At 42.9% G+C, this 21,462-nt stretch overlaps 1 protein-coding gene across 1 annotated transcript; it reads right to left on the reverse strand.

Moving 5' to 3' along the window:
* Positions 1-288: 288 nt before the first annotated feature.
* Positions 289-11,668, reverse strand: LOC121571519 (bone morphogenetic protein 8B-like). Its single transcript, XM_041883019.1, has 7 exons — positions 10,980-11,668; positions 9,066-9,258; positions 8,482-8,630; positions 8,027-8,206; positions 7,738-7,817; positions 7,382-7,492; positions 289-636 (listed from the first exon to the last, which is right to left on the reverse strand). The coding sequence occupies exons 1-7, from the start codon at positions 11,554-11,556 to the stop codon at positions 487-489; spliced, it is 1,440 nt and encodes a 479-aa protein (XP_041738953.1). The 5' UTR covers positions 11,557-11,668; the 3' UTR covers positions 289-486.
* Positions 11,669-21,462: the final 9,794 nt, after the last annotated feature.

The raw sequence follows: 21,462 nt of genomic DNA on the forward strand, positions 1-21,462 counted from the left end.
TCCAGTTCCTGCCAGTATCCAGCAACTTCGCAAAACCATCGAAGAGGAGTGGGTCAACATTCTACAGGCCTCAATCAACAGCTTGATCAACTCTATGCTAAGGAGATGTGTCCCGCTGCATGAGGCAAATGGTGGTCACACCAGATACTGACTGGTTTTCTGATCCACGCACCTATCTTTATTTAAAAATGTATCTGTGACCAACAGATGCACATCTGCATTCTCAGTCATGTTAAATCCATAGATTAGGGCCTAAAGAATATATTTTAATTGACTGATTTCCTTATATGAACTGTAACACAGTAAATCTTTGAAATTGTTGCGTTTATATTTTTGTTCAGTGTAGATACATACTATTTATACACATATTGCCAGATTATTGCTATCAACTGCTGGCTGCAAGGTATATTACCCCGTTTGTATCTTTTGGAACAATGGTAGTCAAGTTTATAAAAATGATGTAGAATATATGGGCTACCACAGGTGTCACAGGCATCCACAAGTCTTGACCACCATGTTACGATGCTTCTTTAGGATCACATTGTTGTTGTCGTCGTAGAAGAGTACGGAGATGGGACTGAGCTTGGTGGGTGCGCAGCACGCTTTGGGAACCTCGTCCGGCTTCAGAAGGTGAACCTGCCATGAAAAAAGGTCAATCAGACTTATTCATACATGCACTTTTATATAATCAATGATACTATCCTGTTTATAAAAGAGATATGGATTATTATTATGCAGATACTTCAGTGCTCTCCTACCTCAGTGGGCTGTGGCTTTGCCCCCCTTGTCTGAATTTGGTCAATATATTTTAAACCGGGTTGTCTGTGCTCCACAATACTTTATTATCCACTGAGTCAAAGCCTAGACTTTCAGAAGTTCAACAACAACTTCCATGAAACATGCTAAAACATTTCAATGGGCCATTGACCTAGATAGTGACTTAAAATAACATTTGGTATTTTTGTTTTATATTATACCAACAACATAGGAAATCCTCTGGTGACAAAATAGGGTCAATAGAATTAGAATGATGAGTAGGAATGGAATTTTTATAGAATTCTAATGGTAAGCATAGAGTTCCAAACTCATTTCTATGGCAACACAGCTGTCAATTTTGTAAACAACAATTTTCTAAAATATGTGTTGCCAAGAGACATCGAACCGATAGAACATCTCGGCGTTCTATTTAACGTTTTCTGTTCGAAAACAACAACACCTTCAGTTTGCTGTTCAACAACAACAAACATGACAGATTTTTGAGACCTGAGACTGAAAGATCGACTGGAAAATGCCTGGGTGCTTTTCAAAATTGGCGGAGAGAGTGCGTGGACGTCGGCGGTCTACTGCGTCGACAGGTTGTTCAAATTCATTTGTGGGTTGTTTTTGTTGTCTTTTTCCGTTTTGCAGGGTTCGCAATCGTCGGGAGGTGGACAGAGACATCGAGGGTATGTTGAGTTTAAACTTCTTATTTTACCACATTTAACAATATAAATGTAATTTGTGAAATGTTGTGTATTTCTGTAATCCATACTTGCAAGCTAACGTTGACTTTAGTGACTTTTGCTAAGAGATGCACTTTTGAACTAGTAGTACTAGCTAGCTCGCTACGTTTTACATCCTAACATTTGTTTGTTTGTATTCCAATGTTCCTAATTTTAGAATCAACTGTCCTGGATGAGGTCCAGTTGGTTGTGCCATTGGATGATGTGCTGGATGTACCACTGCTGCCAGCCATCCTTGAGGAGATGCCAGATGTGCCGACTATCCTTGAGGTACAATTTTCAGAAAGTTTAATGTTTGAAAAGTATCCCAGATATTCAATTTCTGTCACTTTGACATTCTAAAAATCTTTGTTGTCTGCTTTCTGCTTTAGGAGGCCACTGGTAATTGGCAGTTGATACCGATTAGGTTTAGCTCCCTGTACTGTGGGCCTGTTGTGATCAGGGTAAGAGACCCACACACACAGTCACATCACTGTTGCAATGTTTGCTGTTTCTAACCTGAATGTATTGTAATGTCAACCCCCTCTTGTGCAGAACAATGCAGGTCCGGTGGTTAAAGCTTGGAGAACTTTCCAGTTCATCAGCCCCATTATCACCTACATGCGTGGGGGATCCCAGGTATGTGTCTTTGTCACTACCTAATCCTAATCTACATCGTCAGTGTCATGTGATCTTGATGGAAATATGTTACAGCGATGGCTGATGTTGTTTTGTTGATGTTGTTTCACTCCACAGCAGGTGGTGGTGAGGATGCACCATGCGAGTAGGGTTCGAGGCCTGGAGACTCAACTGGTGTGGGCCATCTCCAAGGAGACACACAGACTTAGTCCAGAGGGCATCCCCTACTGTGCCACCAAGGTGCAGTCCATCTCTTGGATCCAGGTAAGATGTAAATACTACTGAATTAGTATTAGATTTTCTTCACTTATTCCGTTTGGCCTTAACATGTCGTTTCTCTCTGTCAGTATGTGGCTGGCAGGGTGACCCAGTATGCGTCTCACCTCCGCCACGAGACGTCTGTGGCCGTGACGCATGGCTGCTACCAGGTAAATAAACAATTTCCTATGTATATAGAATAGAAATTACAGGGCATTTTCCATTAGATATGGTCTGTTTTCTATTAACGTGTGTTGTGTGTGTGTGTTTTGAGCAGCAAACTGATGTCTCGGTGGTGTACGCCACTCTCCACATGGGGCTGGATGGGCTGCTCTCCTCCTCGGCGTGGTCGGAGGCTGCCTCCGTCTCTACGCCCACCACTCAGCAGTTCACTGAGCCAGAGCCTGAGGGCCACAACTGCTATGAGGTCAGATGTTACACACACACATACTATTGACTAGTAGCATTAAGATCCTTCGATTTACCCATTGTTTGTCATGTCATTACATTGGTCACTGATGTTGAATAATTGTTCTGTTATTGTAGGGCTGGGAGGGAGGACCTGCTGCCTGAGGAGAGGGAGGTTCCTCTGCTAAAGTGAGTCCCTCTAAATGTGTGTATAGTCTGAGCTTGTCAGATGCTGAAGGATAGTGGTCACAATGCTGTTATTCCCCATTGACATGCTCCATTCCCTCTCTTCCACAGCCTCTACCTTACCACCAAGAGAGTGGAGGACATCGGCCTGAGGCTCGTCTCCCTGCGCCAGGCCTTTACTGTGAGTGGACCCACTTTTCTTTGACTCTCTGTGTCTTCCTGTTCTGTCTGTCTCCTAGAGTAAGATGGGTGTCTCACCCTAACTCTTCCCTCTTCTCTAGACCCTGCTCGGTTCCACCCTGAGTAGGAACCATCTGTTTGTGGCGGGAAAGGTCCTACTGGGCGCACTGGTTCAGGTCCACCAGATGGTAGCTCACTAACTCATTGTCCTTCAAGGGAAAGAGAACGTCCTCGGTGTGAAATGTGTTCTGTGCACTAACATCACTGCTCTTTGCTTTATGATAGGACGAGGCCGAATTCATCCGTGCCTATAACGACTTTGTGGACTACCTGAGTGACCCCTCCAAGCAGATTGACATTGAGAGGGAGCTGGCTGAGGCAAATGTGAGTTAATTAACTCTTTCAAGTCTCACTTTGAGTTCTTCCACATGCATGTCTTTTATATGGCACAGTAGCTGATCTATTTGAAATCATTCCTATTTTCTCCAAACGTGTTTTCTTGTCCTAGATCCATCATGTTAACCTGATAGATGTCCTTTTTGAGCTGGTGCTGTTTCGGATGATGACAGCTCAGAAATCCCTGATGGTGGTAAGTAGCATCTCGCTGGTAAATGTTTAGATGTCTGTCTATTAGCAATTTCACTTCAATTTCTCTTCTCTCCTCCTCTGTTTACTTTAGCAACCTGGTGGGTTCATGGAGCGTCTGTACGCTCTCCTGTACTCCTTCCTGCCCACTGTTGCCAGCATTGAGCCAAAGGCTGAGAGATACCTGTTGCTGCTCAATGTAAGAGTCAAGAGTTTACTTCCTGTTTTCTTCCTTATTACTAGTTTACTTCCTCTTTACTCGTTCCTGGTTAACAGGGTTTCAATGCCGTTTTAGGGGGAGTAACTCTCATTGTCTCTCTCCTCTTGATAAACTAGTAGCTCAGAGCCATTTTCTATGTGTTGTGTGGTGTTCCCTTCAGGGCGGGCTGATGGCTCTGCTAGATGACATGTTTGGGCAGCAGCTGGCCTGGTATTTTAACCGAGAGTCTCTGGTCACTGAGCTCTCCAGTCTCCTGGAGTACCACCTCGAGTACCTCATGGCCAGCATGTAGTCCTTCTCTCTCTCTCTCTCTCTCTCTCTCTCTCTCTCTCTGGAATTGAGGACTTGAAGTGCTTCGTTGAACCCTGATTAGTAAACACCTATTAAATTCATGTATTCTCTTGTTTTCTCTCCCCACAGGATTCTTGTCACACTTTGCCACCTAACAGTGCTCTAGACACTAGTGCACTACATTACTTTGCTCTGAATTTTACATTTTCAAATAAAATAAATGGTAGTTCAAAAGCATTTGTCTCTGTCTTTTCATTTATTTGATTATTTCATCACTATTTCCTATTCCTGGAGTTGTTATTATATTATGTAATTATATTATTACATGAACAATTATGCTTTATTCTTTGCATATGGAAATAAAAACCAACTTTAAGTTGATTTACATGTACTACAGGCCCACGCTTTATGACATTGTACTGTGATGTGTGATACTGTACTATTTAAAAACATGGAGGCCTACATACACTGAGTGTACAAAACATTAAGAACACCTTGCTAATATTGAGTTGCACCCCCTGTTGCTCAGAACAGCCTCAATTTGTCGGGGCATGGACTCTACAAGGTGTCGAAAGCGTTCCACAGGGATGGGTGGTGAACCATTCTTGATACACCTGCTACCATACCCCGTTCAAAGGCACTTAAATATTTTGTCTTGCCCATTCACCCTCTGAATGGCACACATACACAATCCATGTCTCAATTGTCTCAATGCTTAAAAATCATTATTTAACCTGTCTCCTCCCCTTCATCTACACTGATTGAAGTGGATTTAACAAGTGACATCAATAAGGGATCATAGCTTTCACCTAGATTTACCTGGTCAATCTATGTCAACTGTATGGTTGAAAGAGATGGGGCAAAAGGAGTGGCTAATAAGTCTGGCTGCACATCTGACTGTCTAACATACCTCAAATTGAGAAATTATGTAACTAAACTCAACAAAAAGAAGAGGAAACTGTATTATGAAGCCAAGATCAATTATATAAAGAATGATGGGAAAAAAACCTTGGAGTACTTTGCATGAAATTACAGGCAGAAAGACAAATTCAACTCCATCTTTCATCGAATCAGATGGCTTATTCATCACAAAACCATTTGATGTTGCCAATTATTTTAATGATTACTTCATTGGCAAAGTGGGCAAACTTAGGCAGGAAATGCCAGCAACGAACAGTGAACCATCGTATTTCATGCATAAAAAAAACAAATAATGAAAGAAAAGCATTGCAAGTTAGAATTTTGTAAAGTTAGTGTGGGAGAGGTGGATTTTTTTTGTTATCGATCAATAATGACAAACCTCCTGGCATTGACAACTTAGATGGAAAGCTACTGAGGATGGTAGCTGACTCTATAGCCACTCCTTTCTGTCGTATCTTAAATCTGAGCCTAGAGGAAAGTCTTTGTCCTCAGGCCTGGAGGGAAGCCAAAGTAATTCCGCTACCCAAGAGTGGTAAAGCAACCTTTACTGGTTCTAACAGCAGACCTATAAGCTTGCTGCCAGCTTTTAGCAAACTGTTGGAAAAAATTGTGTTTGACCAAATACAATGCTATTTCTCTGTAAACAAACTAACAGCAGACTTTCAGCATGGTTATAGAGAAGGGCACTCAACATGTACTGCACTGACACAAATGACTGATGATTAGTTGGAAGCTGTACTGTTAGATTACAGTGCAGCCTTTGATATTATTGACCACAACCTGTTGTTGAAAAAAACATATGTGTTATGACTTTTCAACCTCTGCCATATCGTGGATTCAAAGCTATCTATCTAATAAACTCAAAGGGTTTTCTTTAATTGAAGCTTCTCTAATGTCAAACACAGTGTGGTGTACCGCAGGGCAGCTCTCTAGGTCCTCTACTCTTTTCTATTTTTACCAATGACCTGCCACTGGCATTAAACAAAGCATGTGTGTCCATTTATGCTGATGATTCAACCATATACGCATCAGCAACCACAGCTAATGAAGTCAATGAAACCCTTAACAAAGAGTTGCAGTCTGTTTTGGAGTGGCCAGTAATAAACTGGTCCTGAACATCTCTAAAACTAAGAGCATTGTGTTTGGTACAAATCATTCCCTAAGTTCTAGACCTGAGCTGAATCTGTTAATGAATGGTGTGGCTGTTGAACAAGTTGAGGAGACTAAATTACTTGACGTTACCTTAGATTGTAAACTGTCATGGTCAAAACATATAGATTCAATGGTTGTAAAGATGGGGAAAGGTCTGTTAAATTAAAGGAATGCAGGCTCTAGTTTAGTCTTATCTTGATTATTACCCAGTCGTGTGGTCGAGTGCTGCAAGGAAAGACCTAGTTAAGCTGCAGCTGGCCCAGAACAATGCTCTTCATTGTAATCAGAGGGCTGATATAAATACTATGCATGCCAGTCTCTCTTCTTTTTATAAGAAACATTAACGTGTTAAAAATCCCAAATTGTTTGCATAGTCAACTTACACAAAGCTCTGACACACACACACACTTACCCCACCAGACATGCCACCAGGGGTCTTTTCACAGTCCCCAAATCCAGAACAAATTCAAGAAAGCATACAGTATTATATAGAGCCATTATTACATAGAACTCTGTTCCATCTCATATTGCTCAAATAAACAGCAAACCTGGTTTAAAAAAACAGATAAAGCAAGACCTCATGGCACAACACCTCTCCCTTATTTGACCTAGATAGTTTGTGTGTATGTATTGATATGTAGGCTATGTGTGCCTTTAAAGAAAAAAAGATGCAGTTCTGTCCTTGAACTGTTCTTGTTTATTAATGTTCTGTATTATGTCATGTTTCATGTGGACCCCAGGAAGAGTAGCCGCTGCTTTTGCAACAGCTAATGGGGATCCTAATAAAATACCCCCCCAAAAAAAAAGAATACCAAATGTCATGGAAAGAGCCGGTACAGTATAAAGTCCACCACTAGAGGGCACAATTGCTTCAGTCTTGAAAGTTACTTCTCACTATCTGTACTCTACATTAAGAGTCTGCAATTGTAGACTCAGGTAACTTGGGTATTTTAGTTTCAATTTGCCATATTTCCCATTAAAGTCTGAGCCATTTACCTTAATTCCCACTGAAACCAATGTTAGCGTTCATGTGAGAGAGGGTGTAGTAGAGCATACTGACCACTAGTTGGATCATAGCGTGGTTGGTGGCGTTCATGCAGGAACCCAGAGGGTATAGGCATTCTCCATCACAGTAGAAGGCAGAGTAACCCGTAGGAGCCAGGACCCAGTCCTTATGGAGAGAAATACCATAGAAATAGAATGACAAGATTAGATTAATGACTAGAAGAGACTCTATTTCTATGAGAAATACATCATAAAACATGCAAAGAACATACACTACAAAGCAAATATTACACAAATGCCTTGCTTCCCTAAAAATACTAATAGTGTGTTACAGCAAATAAGGTGATACAATGTTAGATCATGATATTATCTATTCAGTAGATTGAGTAGTTAAGGGAGACAGAAGCTCACCTTCCAGCCTAGGTCACTAAAGCTCACATATAATTCATGTCTCTTACAAGCCTGACGCCCACTGTTGACGTGGCTGTGATCTGAAAGGGATCAAAAAAGATGTTATGAGACAGGACAGACTGTAAAGCATGCTTTGGATGCATTGGATTTAAAATAAAGACACAATTAAATGTAAACGCAAGTTAAGTAATTTTGTAATTTGGATGAACTATCCCTTTAAACTCTGCAAAAACAAGCTTAACAACAACACCAAAAACCAGTGTTGTCCCCTGACCTTGTATGACCTCACCATGTATACTGGGCAGGGGCAGGTCATATTTGGCCTTCTTCTTGCGGGGGTTGGGTTTCAGGGCGCGTGGGGGGCGACAAGGGGCCTGGCTGGCCCTGAAGAAGGTCACCATGAAGGGCTGTTTGGAGCGTGGGCCCCTTCGACCCACCAAGCCTACCCACCCAGCTGACAAGGACCGGTCTGATAGAGAGAAAACAATGTGTGTGTGTGAGTGTGTGATACAATCTTGAGGTACACCAAAACAGCATATCTCAATTTCTATGTATTTACTAAACAATTACAAATACTATATGACATTACATTGCTACTGCACAGGTATTGGTGTAGTATTCTGAGTTAACTTGCCTCTTTATTCAATGGTATAATAATCAAGAAATCCACTTAGTGGGAAATACCCTCCCCATCTGCAGAGCATTTCCTGACCCTGACCATAGTATTAACTCTATGAGGCTCACCCTCCTCTGTCTCCACATAGAGCCGGATGCCCAGGTTGCTGCGGGGGTGCAGGAGCCAACGGTTGCTGGCAGTGGTCACGTCAAAAGCCAGCCAGCCCTCCTGCCCCGCGGGCACTGACTGCATGTCCAGCAGCACCAGCTCTGGCTCTCTGAGGAAAGTAGAGGAGTGGCATGAGACAACCTCTGGAGAGACACGCAAAACATGTTGTATGGCCATGCAGTAGAGACAGCCAGACAGACACTGAGCTTCAGCTCTCTCTGGAGAACCAAGTTTGTACAAGACGTCCTCGCAAGCCACAACGTGGCCAATGAGTTCTATTGCCAGGAGTTGGATGAGGCCAGGTTGAATGACACATTTTTTTCAACATTGCATTTTGCCACAGCAACAAATCATGGTGTATAGAGAGAAGACAGAGAGAGCATGCAAAGAGAGTGAGGGGAATTATAATAAAGGCATTATTTGATACCCTTGATCCTTTTTTCATGCAAAAAACAAAGTCGATCACATAAACATGTCAGAGAGAGTGTGTTAAATAATAATGAGAGAATGAATAGTCATATTATGTCGATCTAGTGGCAGGAACCTGTGTTTGTTCTCCCGTTGGATCTCGTAGACGGAGATGTGCAGGGTGCGGTTGGCCCTCTGGCCCATGGTCAGGGTCTTATAAATGCGGAACTCTGCAGCCGTGACCGTCTCCCCCTTGGGGAGGGGCGTCAGGTCAAAACGGAACTCCTTCCAGTACGGCCGTGGCTGCAGCAGGTCCCGCTCCTGCTCCACTGAGAGAGAGGAGGAGAGAGGGAGGTCGATGTAATGCCACTGACATTTTCACATTTAAACAGCACAACACTTCATATTCACATCTACACTACACATTACTTCCACTCCCCTCAACAAGCCCTAAAAAGACTAATACAAACAAAGAGATATTCTCATTGTATGATACAGACATTCCCACATGACACAAGAAGGAGGGAGAAGAGGAGAAGAGGTGGGGCGAAAGAGCAATACATGGAGCAATAAATCTAATATGAAAGTGGTGAATGAGAAGACCGAGGGAGAGAAAAGAGCAACAGAAGTGGGAAGGTGTGAAGGGAGATGGGAGGATTGGAAGGTGAGTGACTGAGTCAATGGAAGTAGGGGGAAAGAGATGAGCGGAGCAGACGTGGAGCAAGGTGAGCAGGCGAGCCCAAGTGAAGGAGGACAGGCTAGCGATAATGTAGAGAGGGGAGAGAGAGAGAGAGGCAATAGGGAAAGACAGAGAAAGATAGGGAAGGACACGCACACGCTGGTCACTCACCACAGCGTCTCAAGCGAGACAACGTTCATGTGTACATGGACACACACTTGAAGACACATGCTATTCATTCTCTCTCTCTCTCTCTCTCTCCCTCCCACTCTCCCTCCCTCCCTCCCTCTCTCCCTCTCTCTCCCTCTCTCTCTCTCTCTCTCTCCCTCCCTCTCTCCCCCCCTCCCCCACAGGGAGCCCTGTAGAGTAACAACCCTGGTCGGGCTCTGTAGTGTACAGTAATTAGAGACACTAAGGGCCTTCAACCACAGCAGCTGCTCAACACACACACCACTAACTACAGGTTGGGCAGTATTTTTAGAGCGGTCCTCTGCAGTATTCTGAGCCCGTTTCTCAATTTCTGTGTGTGTCAGTGGGGCCTGTAATTCCTTACAGCTGTGTCCCCTACGCACGGTCTTGAGTGGGTTGCATGGCCTTGACTGGGTCGGATTGATAGGGTGTGTTTGTGTACTGTGTGTGTGTGTGATGGGTGTCTTTTTTATTACAACTGACAGGGGCTATAAATGAGAAACTGTCTAGATTAGTTAGATGGCCTTAAAATGGTGGTTCAAGGCATCACACCAGACATTGTCAAAATAAGATCTAGTGAAACATTAACTGAAAGGTATGTAATTACACAAAAATAACAAAAACAGTAATATATGGTACAGTAATATACATTAATATGTATGTCCAGATACTGTAGAAATACAAAGAGAAACTAGCATATCAAGTGTTGAAACAATGCAAAATGTCTATAAAAGTAGTGAAGAGAAATAACATGGAATCATGTTTTCCCACGGTAACAAGGTCTCCGATCTCATTCCAGGAGAGATAGTGGAAGGAAACGACTGGGAAAAGGATGTTTAATTTTTATGCCATGTCAGATAAGCATCAGTAGGTCTACTGTCTGGGCTGGTGCAGCACAGGAAAAGTCGCTCATGTGATAACAAGACTGTCCCTGAGAGGTGAACTGGTTCAACACTATATAAGGTTGCCAGGTTGGCCTAGCTACATTGAAGAATCTAGCTATATGACCTTTTTTCAGTTACTGGGCTCTTTGCAAGACCCTGGGGCCTCTATTTCGAAATCACTGTTGGGAGACCATTGGCTGAACAAACTCCCAACTAATTGGATAACGAGTCACAAAGCAATAGCCAACTAAAACACAGGATTTTAAAACCACAGGTGTATCAACGGTCAGTAGCTCACCCAGGTTAACGAAGCTCATGACCGTATCGGCCTCGCTGACAACCGTCCCCAGCGGCGGCGTGTGCGTGCTGAAAGTGGGCAGGGCGGCATGGCTGACGTGGCCCGTCAACCCGTCCAGACCGCCGAACCCCAGCCCCCCTACCTCATTCCCTAGTCCGTTTCCCTCACCCCCCTCGGCCGACACAGCGTGGTACAGGTCCAGCATGAAGAGGGGGGCTGAGGAGGGCGGTCGGAGGGGAGGATGGGGTCTGGGCCGACCCGGTAGACCCAGGATGGACAGGATCTCCCTCTGCATCTCTTTCTTCTCTCGGCTGCTGAGGCGGCGGAAGCTGGAGTGGACGACTCCTTGGGCCTGGTGGCCCCAGAGACAGAGCAACAAGGGGACAAGGAGGAGAGCCATAGGGAAGAGAGGGAGTTGGAGAGTGTATCTGCAGGTGTACTTGCTGTTGTTGTTGTCACGGAGGAGTCTTGTTCCTGTGTACGGGCAGGCGTGGGTGTACATGTACGTTCTGGAGCCGTCCGGTCTGTCCAAGCTCTCTGTAGTTTGAGAGAGATCTTCCAAGGTGTCCGCTGACATAGTGGAAGAAGCTCTACCCGGGTGCTTTTCTATTCTCTCTATTTCTAACTTACAAGTCTTTGGTTGGTCTTTCTATGTTCTTTTGGCCTTCAGTCCACAAGAGAGCAGATCGTATTCTGTAACGCACACCCAAAGTGCCAAACTGTCTTACAAGTATCACAGATCAGTCACTAACAAATGCACCTCTGTGATTTGTGATGAGATGTGTTTAGATCAACGGTAGACACAGAGATGTTTACTCCTTTAACTCCCTCTATTTATCTCTCCTCTTCTCCCTTCCTCTGTCCTTTCTAGTACTTGAATCTTCCAACCACTACTTGCCTTTTCTCTTCTACCATAACACGACTCTACTCATGCGATACACACAGAAAACAAAAATGAAAGCAAGGGTATAATTACAACTTTTTGTATGTTTTGATGAAAACAAACAATGTCGGTCTTCGAAATCGCTCCCTTTGAAGAAGTACATTTGAAGGAGCTTGACGGCAGGTGCTGCCAAGATTGGTCGTCACTGAAATCTGAGAAGAGAATCAAATAATCAGACCGGTTTTCAGTCTAATCTGTCTTCAGAAGGATGAGGAAAAAACACCACACCTGCCGTGCCTCAAAGTTGGCTGGCAAGCAACAACCTGATCCCACGCAAGGAACAAGGAGTCAAATCCTCAGTGGAAAAATTATCTGTAGTCCACCTCTCTCAATCTGTAATTCTTTAATCCACAATTCTGGGGTACTTGTTATCCATCAAACATTCTTTGTTTGGCCCACTTGTGTCTAACTCCAGATGTTTCCAGATGTCTTCCTCAACCTTTGTGTAGCTTCTACTTAAAATCCTTGGCGCGTTGAGTAATTTTCTTGGGATGAGTCTTTTATTCCTTGCTTTTGTATTATCCTTTTGTATTCCCCCCAAATCCCCTAAACCACCTGTTTCAAGTGGAGAACAATGGCCGTATGTTTGTCAGCGTACTGTAATGTGCCCTCAGAGAGTGTACCTCATGTAAGGGTGCTTCAACACTGGTTGAGTTGTCCATCACCAAGAGGGAGTGTCCCATACAGCCTCCTCCCTCTCCCCACATCCTCTCCCAACTCTCTTCCTTATTCCGCCCTTTGGGCTTTTTAAAATCTCCCTCCCTCCCTTTAATCTTTTCATCTTCTCATGACCACTTCCTTTCATGGGAAAATATAATGGAATCCCTTTCAGTGTGGTGAAAAATACACACACTGTATGTATTTTATGAGTTTAAGAAGAAAAAAATATATATCTAAACTTGGTTTACTGGACCCGCTATCCCAACACTAACATTCAAACATCGGGCGAACCTCTGACATCACAGCTGTGTGTTTTAGCTGTGGTTTGGAATCCTGGGGAACCACAAGGAGTCAATGACCTGCCAAAACCTGACAGAATAACACATAGATTAGCAATCCTACCGTATCTTTAAACCCAGTACTAAAAACATAAATGTAGACTGCTGTAGCTTTAGGTGTACTGTCAAAAAGTGTACCCCGTGAAATGTTGTTTAAGGTATTTTATACGTTTTCATTTCCTGTTAAACAGATTGCGAGTTGTCTTTACCTCATTCCAGTTTGACTGCAATACTCTGTGTGTGTGGTGTGCTTGCAAGGCATTTGAGGGAAGAAATGACACAACAGATTCAAATATAGTAGTGAAGGCCAGCTTGTGTTTGTGTATGTTGGACTTAAAAGCACTCTGGGACTTGCGGCCACTTTGAACGGCACGAATACTAACTGACCAAACCAAACCGACCGCCATTTCTTCTTAAGGCAGGGAGTCAGAAGAGAGTCAGAAGTGCCATGAATGAGTATTTTCTGTGGTATTTTTGTTTTTCTTTCTCCAGGGTTGAGGGATATTAGGGCCAGAGAAAGGGAGAAAGGGATGGCGAGGAGGATGAGAGAATGATAAGAGTGAGTCCGTCAGTCTTTCGTCGGAGTGAAGATAGGTAGTGAGGACAGACGTGAGGACAGATGAGGACGGTGGGAGAGGATGTGAGTGGGTTTGGATAATTCCATGTAAACACATACACAGCTGTCCTGGGAAGACTGTAAAGACCAAATCCCATCCGCCTCCGGTGGAACCACCAAATAAACCAAGGTGATTCTCCCACTCACTCACGCACACATGCGCATACACACAGAAACCAAGCAACTCAAGTCTTACACTTAGCTACCGTGGAAGCAGAGAATGAGAAAGAACTGAGCTACGTCTCCCACAATATAGAATAAAAGGCAGTAGAGAAAGACACCCATCCATGACCACAGAGACCTCCCTCACTCTCTTGAAGATCCTACTACAAGGCGTGTCCTTATCTCTGGAGAGGATAATTGTACCCTAACCCTAATTACCAAGCCATTTCCGGTGTGCAGAGAGACTTTGTGGTCTATACTCTCTCCCAGACACACACAGGCATGGAGACACAGACGCAAGCACACGCATGGAAACATGCATGTGAACATTGCATGTACAGTGCCTTCAGAAAGTATTCACACCCCTAGACTTTTTCCACATTTTGTTGTGTTACAAGGTGGGATTAAAATTGATTTTGTCATTTTTTGACAACGATCTAAACAAAATACTCTAATGTCAAAGTGGAATTAAAATATTTATGAAAAAGAAAACACTATTTTTACTATTTTCTACATTGTAGAAAAATAGTGAAGACATCAAAACTATGAAATAACACACATGGAATCATGTAGTAACCAAAAACTTGTTAAACAAATCAACATATATTTTATATTTGAGATTCTTCAAATAGCCACCCTTTGCCTTGATGACGGCTTTGCACACTCTTGGCATTCTCTCAACCAGCTTCATGAGGTAGTCACCTGGAATGCATTACAATTAACAGGTGTGCCTTGTTAAAAGTTAATTTATGGAATTTCTTTCCTTCTTAATGCGTTTGAGCCAATCAGTTGTGTTGTGACAAGGTAGGGGGGGTAAATAGAAGATAGCCCTATTTGGTAAAAGATCAAGTCCATATTATGGCAAGAACAGCTCAAATAAGCAAAGAGAAACAACATCCATCATTACTTTAAGACATGAAGGTCAGTCAATACGGTAAACTTCAAGAACTTTGAATGTTTGTTCAAGTGCAGTCGCAAAAACCATCAAGCACTATGATTAAACTGGCTCTCATGAGGACCGCCACAGGAATGGAAGACCCAGAGTTACCTCTGCTGCAGAGGATAAGTTCTTTAGAGTTACCAGCCTAAGAAATTGCAGCCCAAATAAATGCTTCACAGAGTTCAAGTAACAGACACATCTCAACAGCAACTGTTCAGAGGAGACTGTGTGAATCAGGCCTTCATGGTCGAATTGCTGCAAAGAAAATAATAAGAAGAGACTTGCTTGGGCCAAGACGAGCAATGGACATTAGACCGGTGGAAATGTGTCCTTTGGTCTGGAGTCCAAATTTGAGTTCCAATGCAAAACACCAGTCTCAACGTCAACAGTGAAGAGGCGACTCCGGGATGATGACCTAGGAAGAGTTGCAAAGAAAAAGCCATATCTCAGACTGGCCAATAAAAATAAAAGATTAAGATGGGCAAAAGAACACAGACACTGGACTTTTTCTTTGCAACTCTGCCTAGGTCAGCATCCCGGAGTCACCTCTTCACTGTTGACGTTGAGACTGGTGTTTTGCGGGTACTACAGTGGGGAAAAAAGTATTTAGTCAGCCACCAATTGTGCAAGTTCTCCCACTTAAAAAGATGAGAGAGGCCTGTAATTTTCATCATAGGTACACGTCAACTATGACAGACAAATGGAGATTTTTTTTCTCCAGAAAATCACATTGTAGGATTTTTAATGAATTTATTTGCAAATTATGGTGGAAAATAAGTATTTGGTCACCTACAAACAAGCAAGATTTCTGGCTCTCACAGACCTGTAACTTCTTATTTAAGAGGCTCCTCTGTCCTCCACCCGTTACCTGTATTAATGGCACCTGTTTGAACTTGTTATCAGTATAAAAGACACCTGTCCACAACCTCAAACAGTCACATTCCAAACTCCACTATGGCCAAGACCAAAGAGCTGTCAAAGGACACCAGAAACAAAATTGTAGACCTGCACCAGGCTGGGAAGACTGAATCTGCAATAGGTAAGCAGCTTGGTTTGAAGAAATCAACTGTGGGAGCAATTATTAGGAAATGGAAGACATACAAGACCACTGATAATCTCCCTCGATCTGGGGCTCCACGCAAGATCTCACCCCGTGGGGTCAAAATGATCACAAGAACGGTGAGCAAAAATCCCAGAACCACACGGGGGGACCTAGTGAATGACCTGCAGAGAGCTGGGACCAAAGTAACAAAGCCTACCATCAGTAACACACTACGCCGCCAGGGACTCAAATCCTGCAGTGCCAGACGTGTCCCCCTGCTTAAGCAAGTACATGTCCAGGCCCGTCTGAAGTTTGCTAGAGTGCATTTGGATGATCCAGAAGAGGATTGGGAGAATGTCATATGGTCAGATGAAACCAAAATATAACTTTTTGGTAAAAACTCAACTCGTCGTGTTTGGAGGACAAAGAATGCTGAGTTGCATCCAAAGAACACCATACCTACTGTGAAGCATGGGGGTGGAAACATCATGCTTTGGGTCTGTTTTTCTGCAAAGGGACCAGGACGACTGATCCGTGTAAAGGAAAGAATTCATGGGGCCAGGTATTGTGAGATTTTGAGTGAAAACCTCCTTCCATCAGCAAGGGCATTGAAGATGAAACGTGGCTGGGTCTTTCAGCATGACAGTGACAATGATCCCAAACACACCGCCCTGGCAACGAAGGAGTGGCTTCGTAAGAAGCATTTCAAGGTCCTGGAGTGGCCTAGCCAGTCTCCAGATCTCAACCCCATAGAAAATCTTTGGAGGTAGTTGAAAGTCCGTGTTGCCCAGCGACAGCCCCAAAACATCATTGCTCTAGAGGAGATCTGCATGGAGGAATGGGCCAAAATACCAGCAACAGTGTGGGAAAACCTTGTGAAGACTTACAGAAAACGTTTGACCTGTGTCATTGCCAACAAAGGGTATATAACAAAGTATTGAGAAACTTTTGTTATTGACCAAATACTTATTTTCCACCATAATTTGCAAATAAATTCATTAAAAATCCTACAATGTGATTTTCTGGATTTTCTTTTCTCATTTTGTCTGTCATAGTTGACGTGTACCTATGATGAAAATTACAGGCCTCTCTCATCTTTTTAAGTGGGAGAACTTGCACAATTGGTGGCTGACTAAATACTTTTTTCCCCCACTGTATTTAATGAAGCTGCCAGTTGAGGACCTGTGAGGCGTCTGTTTCTCAAACTAGACACTCTAATGTATTTGTCCTCTTGCGCAGTTGAGCACCTGGGCCTCCCACTCCTCTTTCTATTCTGGTTAGAGCCAGTTTGCGCTGTTCTGTGAAGGGAGCAGTACACACCGTTGTACGAGATCTTCAGTTTCTTGGCAATTTCTCGCATGGAATAGCCTTCATTTCTCAGAACAAGAATAGACTGACGAGTTTCAGAAGAAAGTTATTTGTTTCTGGCCATTTTCATCCTGTAATCGAACCCACAATTGCTGATGCTCCAGATACTAAACTAGTCTCAAGAAAGCCAGTTTTATTGCTTCTTTAATCAGCACAACAGTTTTCAGCGGTGCTAACATAATTGCAAAAGGGTTTTCTAATGATCAATTAGCTTTTTAAAATGATAACCTTGGATTAGCAAACACAACATGCCATTGGAACACAGGACTGATGGTTGCTGATAAATGGGCCTCTGTATGCCTATGCAGATATTCCATTAAAAATCTGCCGTTTCCAGCTACAATAGCCATTTACAACATTAACAATGTCTATACTGTATTTCTGATCAATTTGATGTTATTTTAATGGACAAAAAAATTGCTTTTCTTTCGAAAACAAGGACATTTCTAAGTGACCCCAAACTTTTGAACGGTAGTGTATACAGTGGGGAGTACAAGTATTTGATACACTGCCGATTTTGCAGGTTTTCCTACTTACAAAGCATGTAGAGGTCTGTAATATTTATCATAGGTACACTTCAACTGTGAGAGACCGAATCTAAAACAAAAATCCAGAAAATCACATCGTATGATTTTTAAGTAATTAATTTGCATTTTATTGCATGACATAAGTATTTGATCACCTACCAACCAGTAAGAATTCCGGCTCTCACAGACCTGTTAGTTTTTCTTTAAGAAGCACTCCTGTTCTCCACTCATTACCTGTATTAACTGCACCTGTTTGAACTCGTTACCTGTATAAAAGACACCCGTCCACACACTCAATTAAACAGACTCCAACCTCTCCACAATGGCCAAGACCAGAGAGCTGTGTAAGGACATCAGGGATAAAATTGTAGACCTGCACAAGGCTGGGATGGGCTACAGGACAATAGGCAAGCAGCTTGGTGAGAAGGCAACAACTGTTGGCGCAATTATTAGAAAATGGAAGAAGTTCAAAATGATGGTCAATCACCCTCGGTCTGGGGCTCCATGCAAGATCTCACCTCGTGGAGCATCAATGATCATGAGGAAGGTGAGGGATCAGCCCAGAACTACACGGCAGGACCTGGTCAATGACCTGAAGAGAGCTGGGACCACAGTCTCAAAGAAAACCATTAGTAACACACTACGCCGTCATGGATTAAAATCCTGCAGCGCACGCAAGGTCCCCCTGCTCAAGCCAGCGCATGTCCAGCCCGTCTGAAGTTTGCCAATGACCATCTGGATGATCCAGAGGAGGAATGGGAGAAGGTCATGTGGTCTGATGAGACAAAAATAGAGCTTTTTGGTCTAAACTCCACTCGCCGTGTTTGGAGGAAGAAGAAGGATGAGTACATCCCCAAGAACACCATCCCAACCGTGAAGCATAGAGATGGAAACATCATTCTTTGGGGATGCTTTTCTGCAAAGGGGACAGGACGACTGCACCGTATTGAGGGGAGGATGGATGGGGCCATGTATCGCGAGATCTTGGTCAACAACCTCCTTCCCTCAGTAAGAGCATTGAAGATGGGTCGTGGCTGGGTCTTCCAGCATGACAACGACCTGAAACACACAGCCAGGGCAACTAAGGAGTGGCTCCGTAAGAAGCATCTCAAGGTCCTGGAGTGGCCTAGCCAGTCTCCAGACCTGAACCCAATAGAAAATCTTTGGAGGGAGCTGATAGTCCGTATTTCCCAGTGACAGCCCCGAAACCTGAAGGATCTGGAGAAGGTCTGTATGGAGGAGTGGGCCAAAATCCCTGCTGCAGTGTGTGCAAACCTGGTCAAGACCTACAGGAAACGTATGATCTCTGTAATTGCAAACACAAAAAGGTTTCTGTACCAAATATTAAGTTCTGCTTTTCTGATGTATCAAATACTTATGTCATGCAATAAAATGCAAATTAATTACTTAAAAATCATACAATGTGATTTTCTGGATTTTTTTTTTAGATTCCGTCTCTCACAGTTGAAGTGTACCTATGATAAAAATTACAGACCTCTACATGCTTTGTAAGTAGGAAAACCTGCAAAATCGGCAGTGTATCAAATACTTGTTCTCCCCACTGTATATAAAAAGATTTCCTTTATTATTTTCCCCTAACCCTACCATCCCTCCCCTAATTGGAGTAAGCTAATGGACAACAACACTTAAGCTTCAACTTCCAGCTTATACATACTATATACATTTTACAGACAGTATATTTTACAATAGTTATCTTTTGTTTGTTTTTAGTCCCATCCTTCAGCTCCACTCAACCCCTTCCATTTATCTCTGAACACCATCCAGTTGATTTTTATTTACCATATATTTTTCAACTGTGCTGTGATGATTCACAAAAGTTCTGAAACTTTCTATTCTCATAGATTCTACATATTGTAAATTAAAGATGTATTTTCTTGCTAAGAGTATTATTATATTATTGATCGATTGACTATGACTTTTTAAAATCACCCAGCAGTGCTATTTGCAGAGTTAGCTCCAGGTAAATGTTGCAATTCTTCAGCCATTCCTAAACCTGCGACCAAAAACCAGCTACATATGGACAGTACCAAAACAGATTATCTAATTATTTTGTCCCTTCGCAGCAGAATCTGCAGAGCTGGGATGGTTGTATCCCCTGTGCATTCGGAAAGTATTCAGACCCCCTCACTTTTTCCACATTTTGTAACGTTACAGCCTATTCTAAAATGGATTAAATTGTTTCCCCCCCCCCCTCATCAATCTACAAACAATACAACATAATGACAAAGCAAAAACTGGTTTTTAGAAATGTTAGTTAATTTCTTAAAAATATAAAACGGAAATATTACATTTACATAAGTATTCAGACCCTTTACTTAGTACTTTGTTGAAACACCTTTTGGCAACAATTACAGCCTCGAGTCGTCTTGGGTATGACGCTACACGCTTGGCACACCTGTATTTGGGGAGTTTCTCCCATTCTTCTCTGCAGATCCACTCAAGCTCTGTCAAGTTAGATGGGGAGCGTCGCTGCCCAGCTATTTTCAGGTCTCTCCAGAGATGTTAGATCGGGTTCAAGTCCGGGCTCTGGCTGGGCCACTCAAGGACATTCAGAGACTTGTCCTGAATTCACTCCTGCGTTGTCTTGGCTGTGTGCTTAGGGTCGTTGTCCTGTTGGAAGGTGAACCTTCACCCCAGTCTGAGGTCCTGAGCAGGTTTTCATCAAGGATCTCTGTACTTTGCTCCGTTCATCTTTCCCTCGATCCTGACTAGTCTCCCAGTCCCTTTCTGCTGAAAAACATCCCCACATCATGATGCTGCCACCACCATGCTTCACCGTAGGGATGTTGCCAGGTTTCCTCCAGACGTGACGCTTGGCATTCAAGCCAAATAGTTTAATCTTGGTTTCATCAGACCAGAGAATCATGTTTCTCATGGTCTGAGAGTCCTTTAGGTGCCTTTTGGCAAACTCCAAGCGGGCTGTCATGTGCCTTTTACTGAGGAGTGGCTTCCGTCTGGCCATTCTACCATAAAGGCCTGATTGGTTCTCCCATCTTCACAGAGGAACTCTGGAGCTCTGTCAGAATGACCATGACCAAGGCCCTTCTCCCCCGATTGTTCAGTTTGGCCGGGCGGCCAGCTCTAGGAAGAGTCTTGGTGGTTCCTAACTTCTTTCATTTAAAAATGTTGGAGGCCACTGAGTTCTTGGGGACCTTCAATGCTGCAGAAATGTTTTAGTACGCTTCCCCAGATCTGTGCCTCGACACAATCCTGTCTCGGAGCTCTACAGACATTTCTTTCAACCTCTTGGCTTGGTTTCTGCTCTGACATGCACTGTCAACTGTGGGACCTTATATAGACAGGTGTGTGCCTTTCCAAATCATGTCCAATCAATTGAATTTACCACAGGTGGACTCCAATCAAGTTGTAGAAACATCAAGGATGATCAATGAAAAAAGGATGCACCTGAGCTCAATTTCAAGTCTCATAGCAAAGGGTCTGAATACTTATGTAAATAAGCTATTTGAGTTTATACATTTGCAAAAATGGCTAAACACCTGTTTTCGCTTTGTCATTATGGGGTATTGTGTGTAGATTGATGAGGAAAACTAATAATTTAATCAATTTTAGAATAAGCCTGTAACTTCACAAAATGTGGAAAATGTCTAGGGGTCTGAATACTTTCCGAATGCACTGTATATAACATTCTATTGGTTGCAAGAATTTTGTTTAATAATTTAAATTGAAAAACAATTATGTTTTGAATCCACTGTTTTGTGTATCAGTTCATAAACCATGTGCCATGGAATCAGTACATTGAAAATCTCTTCCCATCTATTTTGCAATCTATATGGCACAGCTGTCCATTTTTTTGTCCTTAAATGAAACTGATATACTTTTTTATTTATCATAATTTTCTTTTGCCA

This window comes from Coregonus clupeaformis, chromosome 8 (assembly GCF_020615455.1).
Source record: "Coregonus clupeaformis isolate EN_2021a chromosome 8, ASM2061545v1, whole genome shotgun sequence".
In the NCBI taxonomy this organism is placed as follows: Eukaryota; Metazoa; Chordata; class Actinopteri; order Salmoniformes; family Salmonidae; genus Coregonus; species Coregonus clupeaformis.

Bases quoted from the DNA above. Each gene is read 5' to 3' on its own strand.
- LOC121571519 (XM_041883019.1), bottom strand. From the start codon at position 11,556: ATGTCAGCGGACACCTTGGAAGATCTCTCTCAAACTACAGAGAGCTTG. The intron at 8,207-8,481 runs GTGAGCCTCATA...TCTCTCTATCAG, and splicing joins CTATGTGGAGACAGAGGAGG to ACCGGTCCTTGTCAGCTGGG. The intron at 7,818-8,026 runs GTGAGGTCATAC...GATCCCTTTCAG, and splicing joins GCCCCTGCCCAGTATACATG to ATCACAGCCACGTCAACAGT.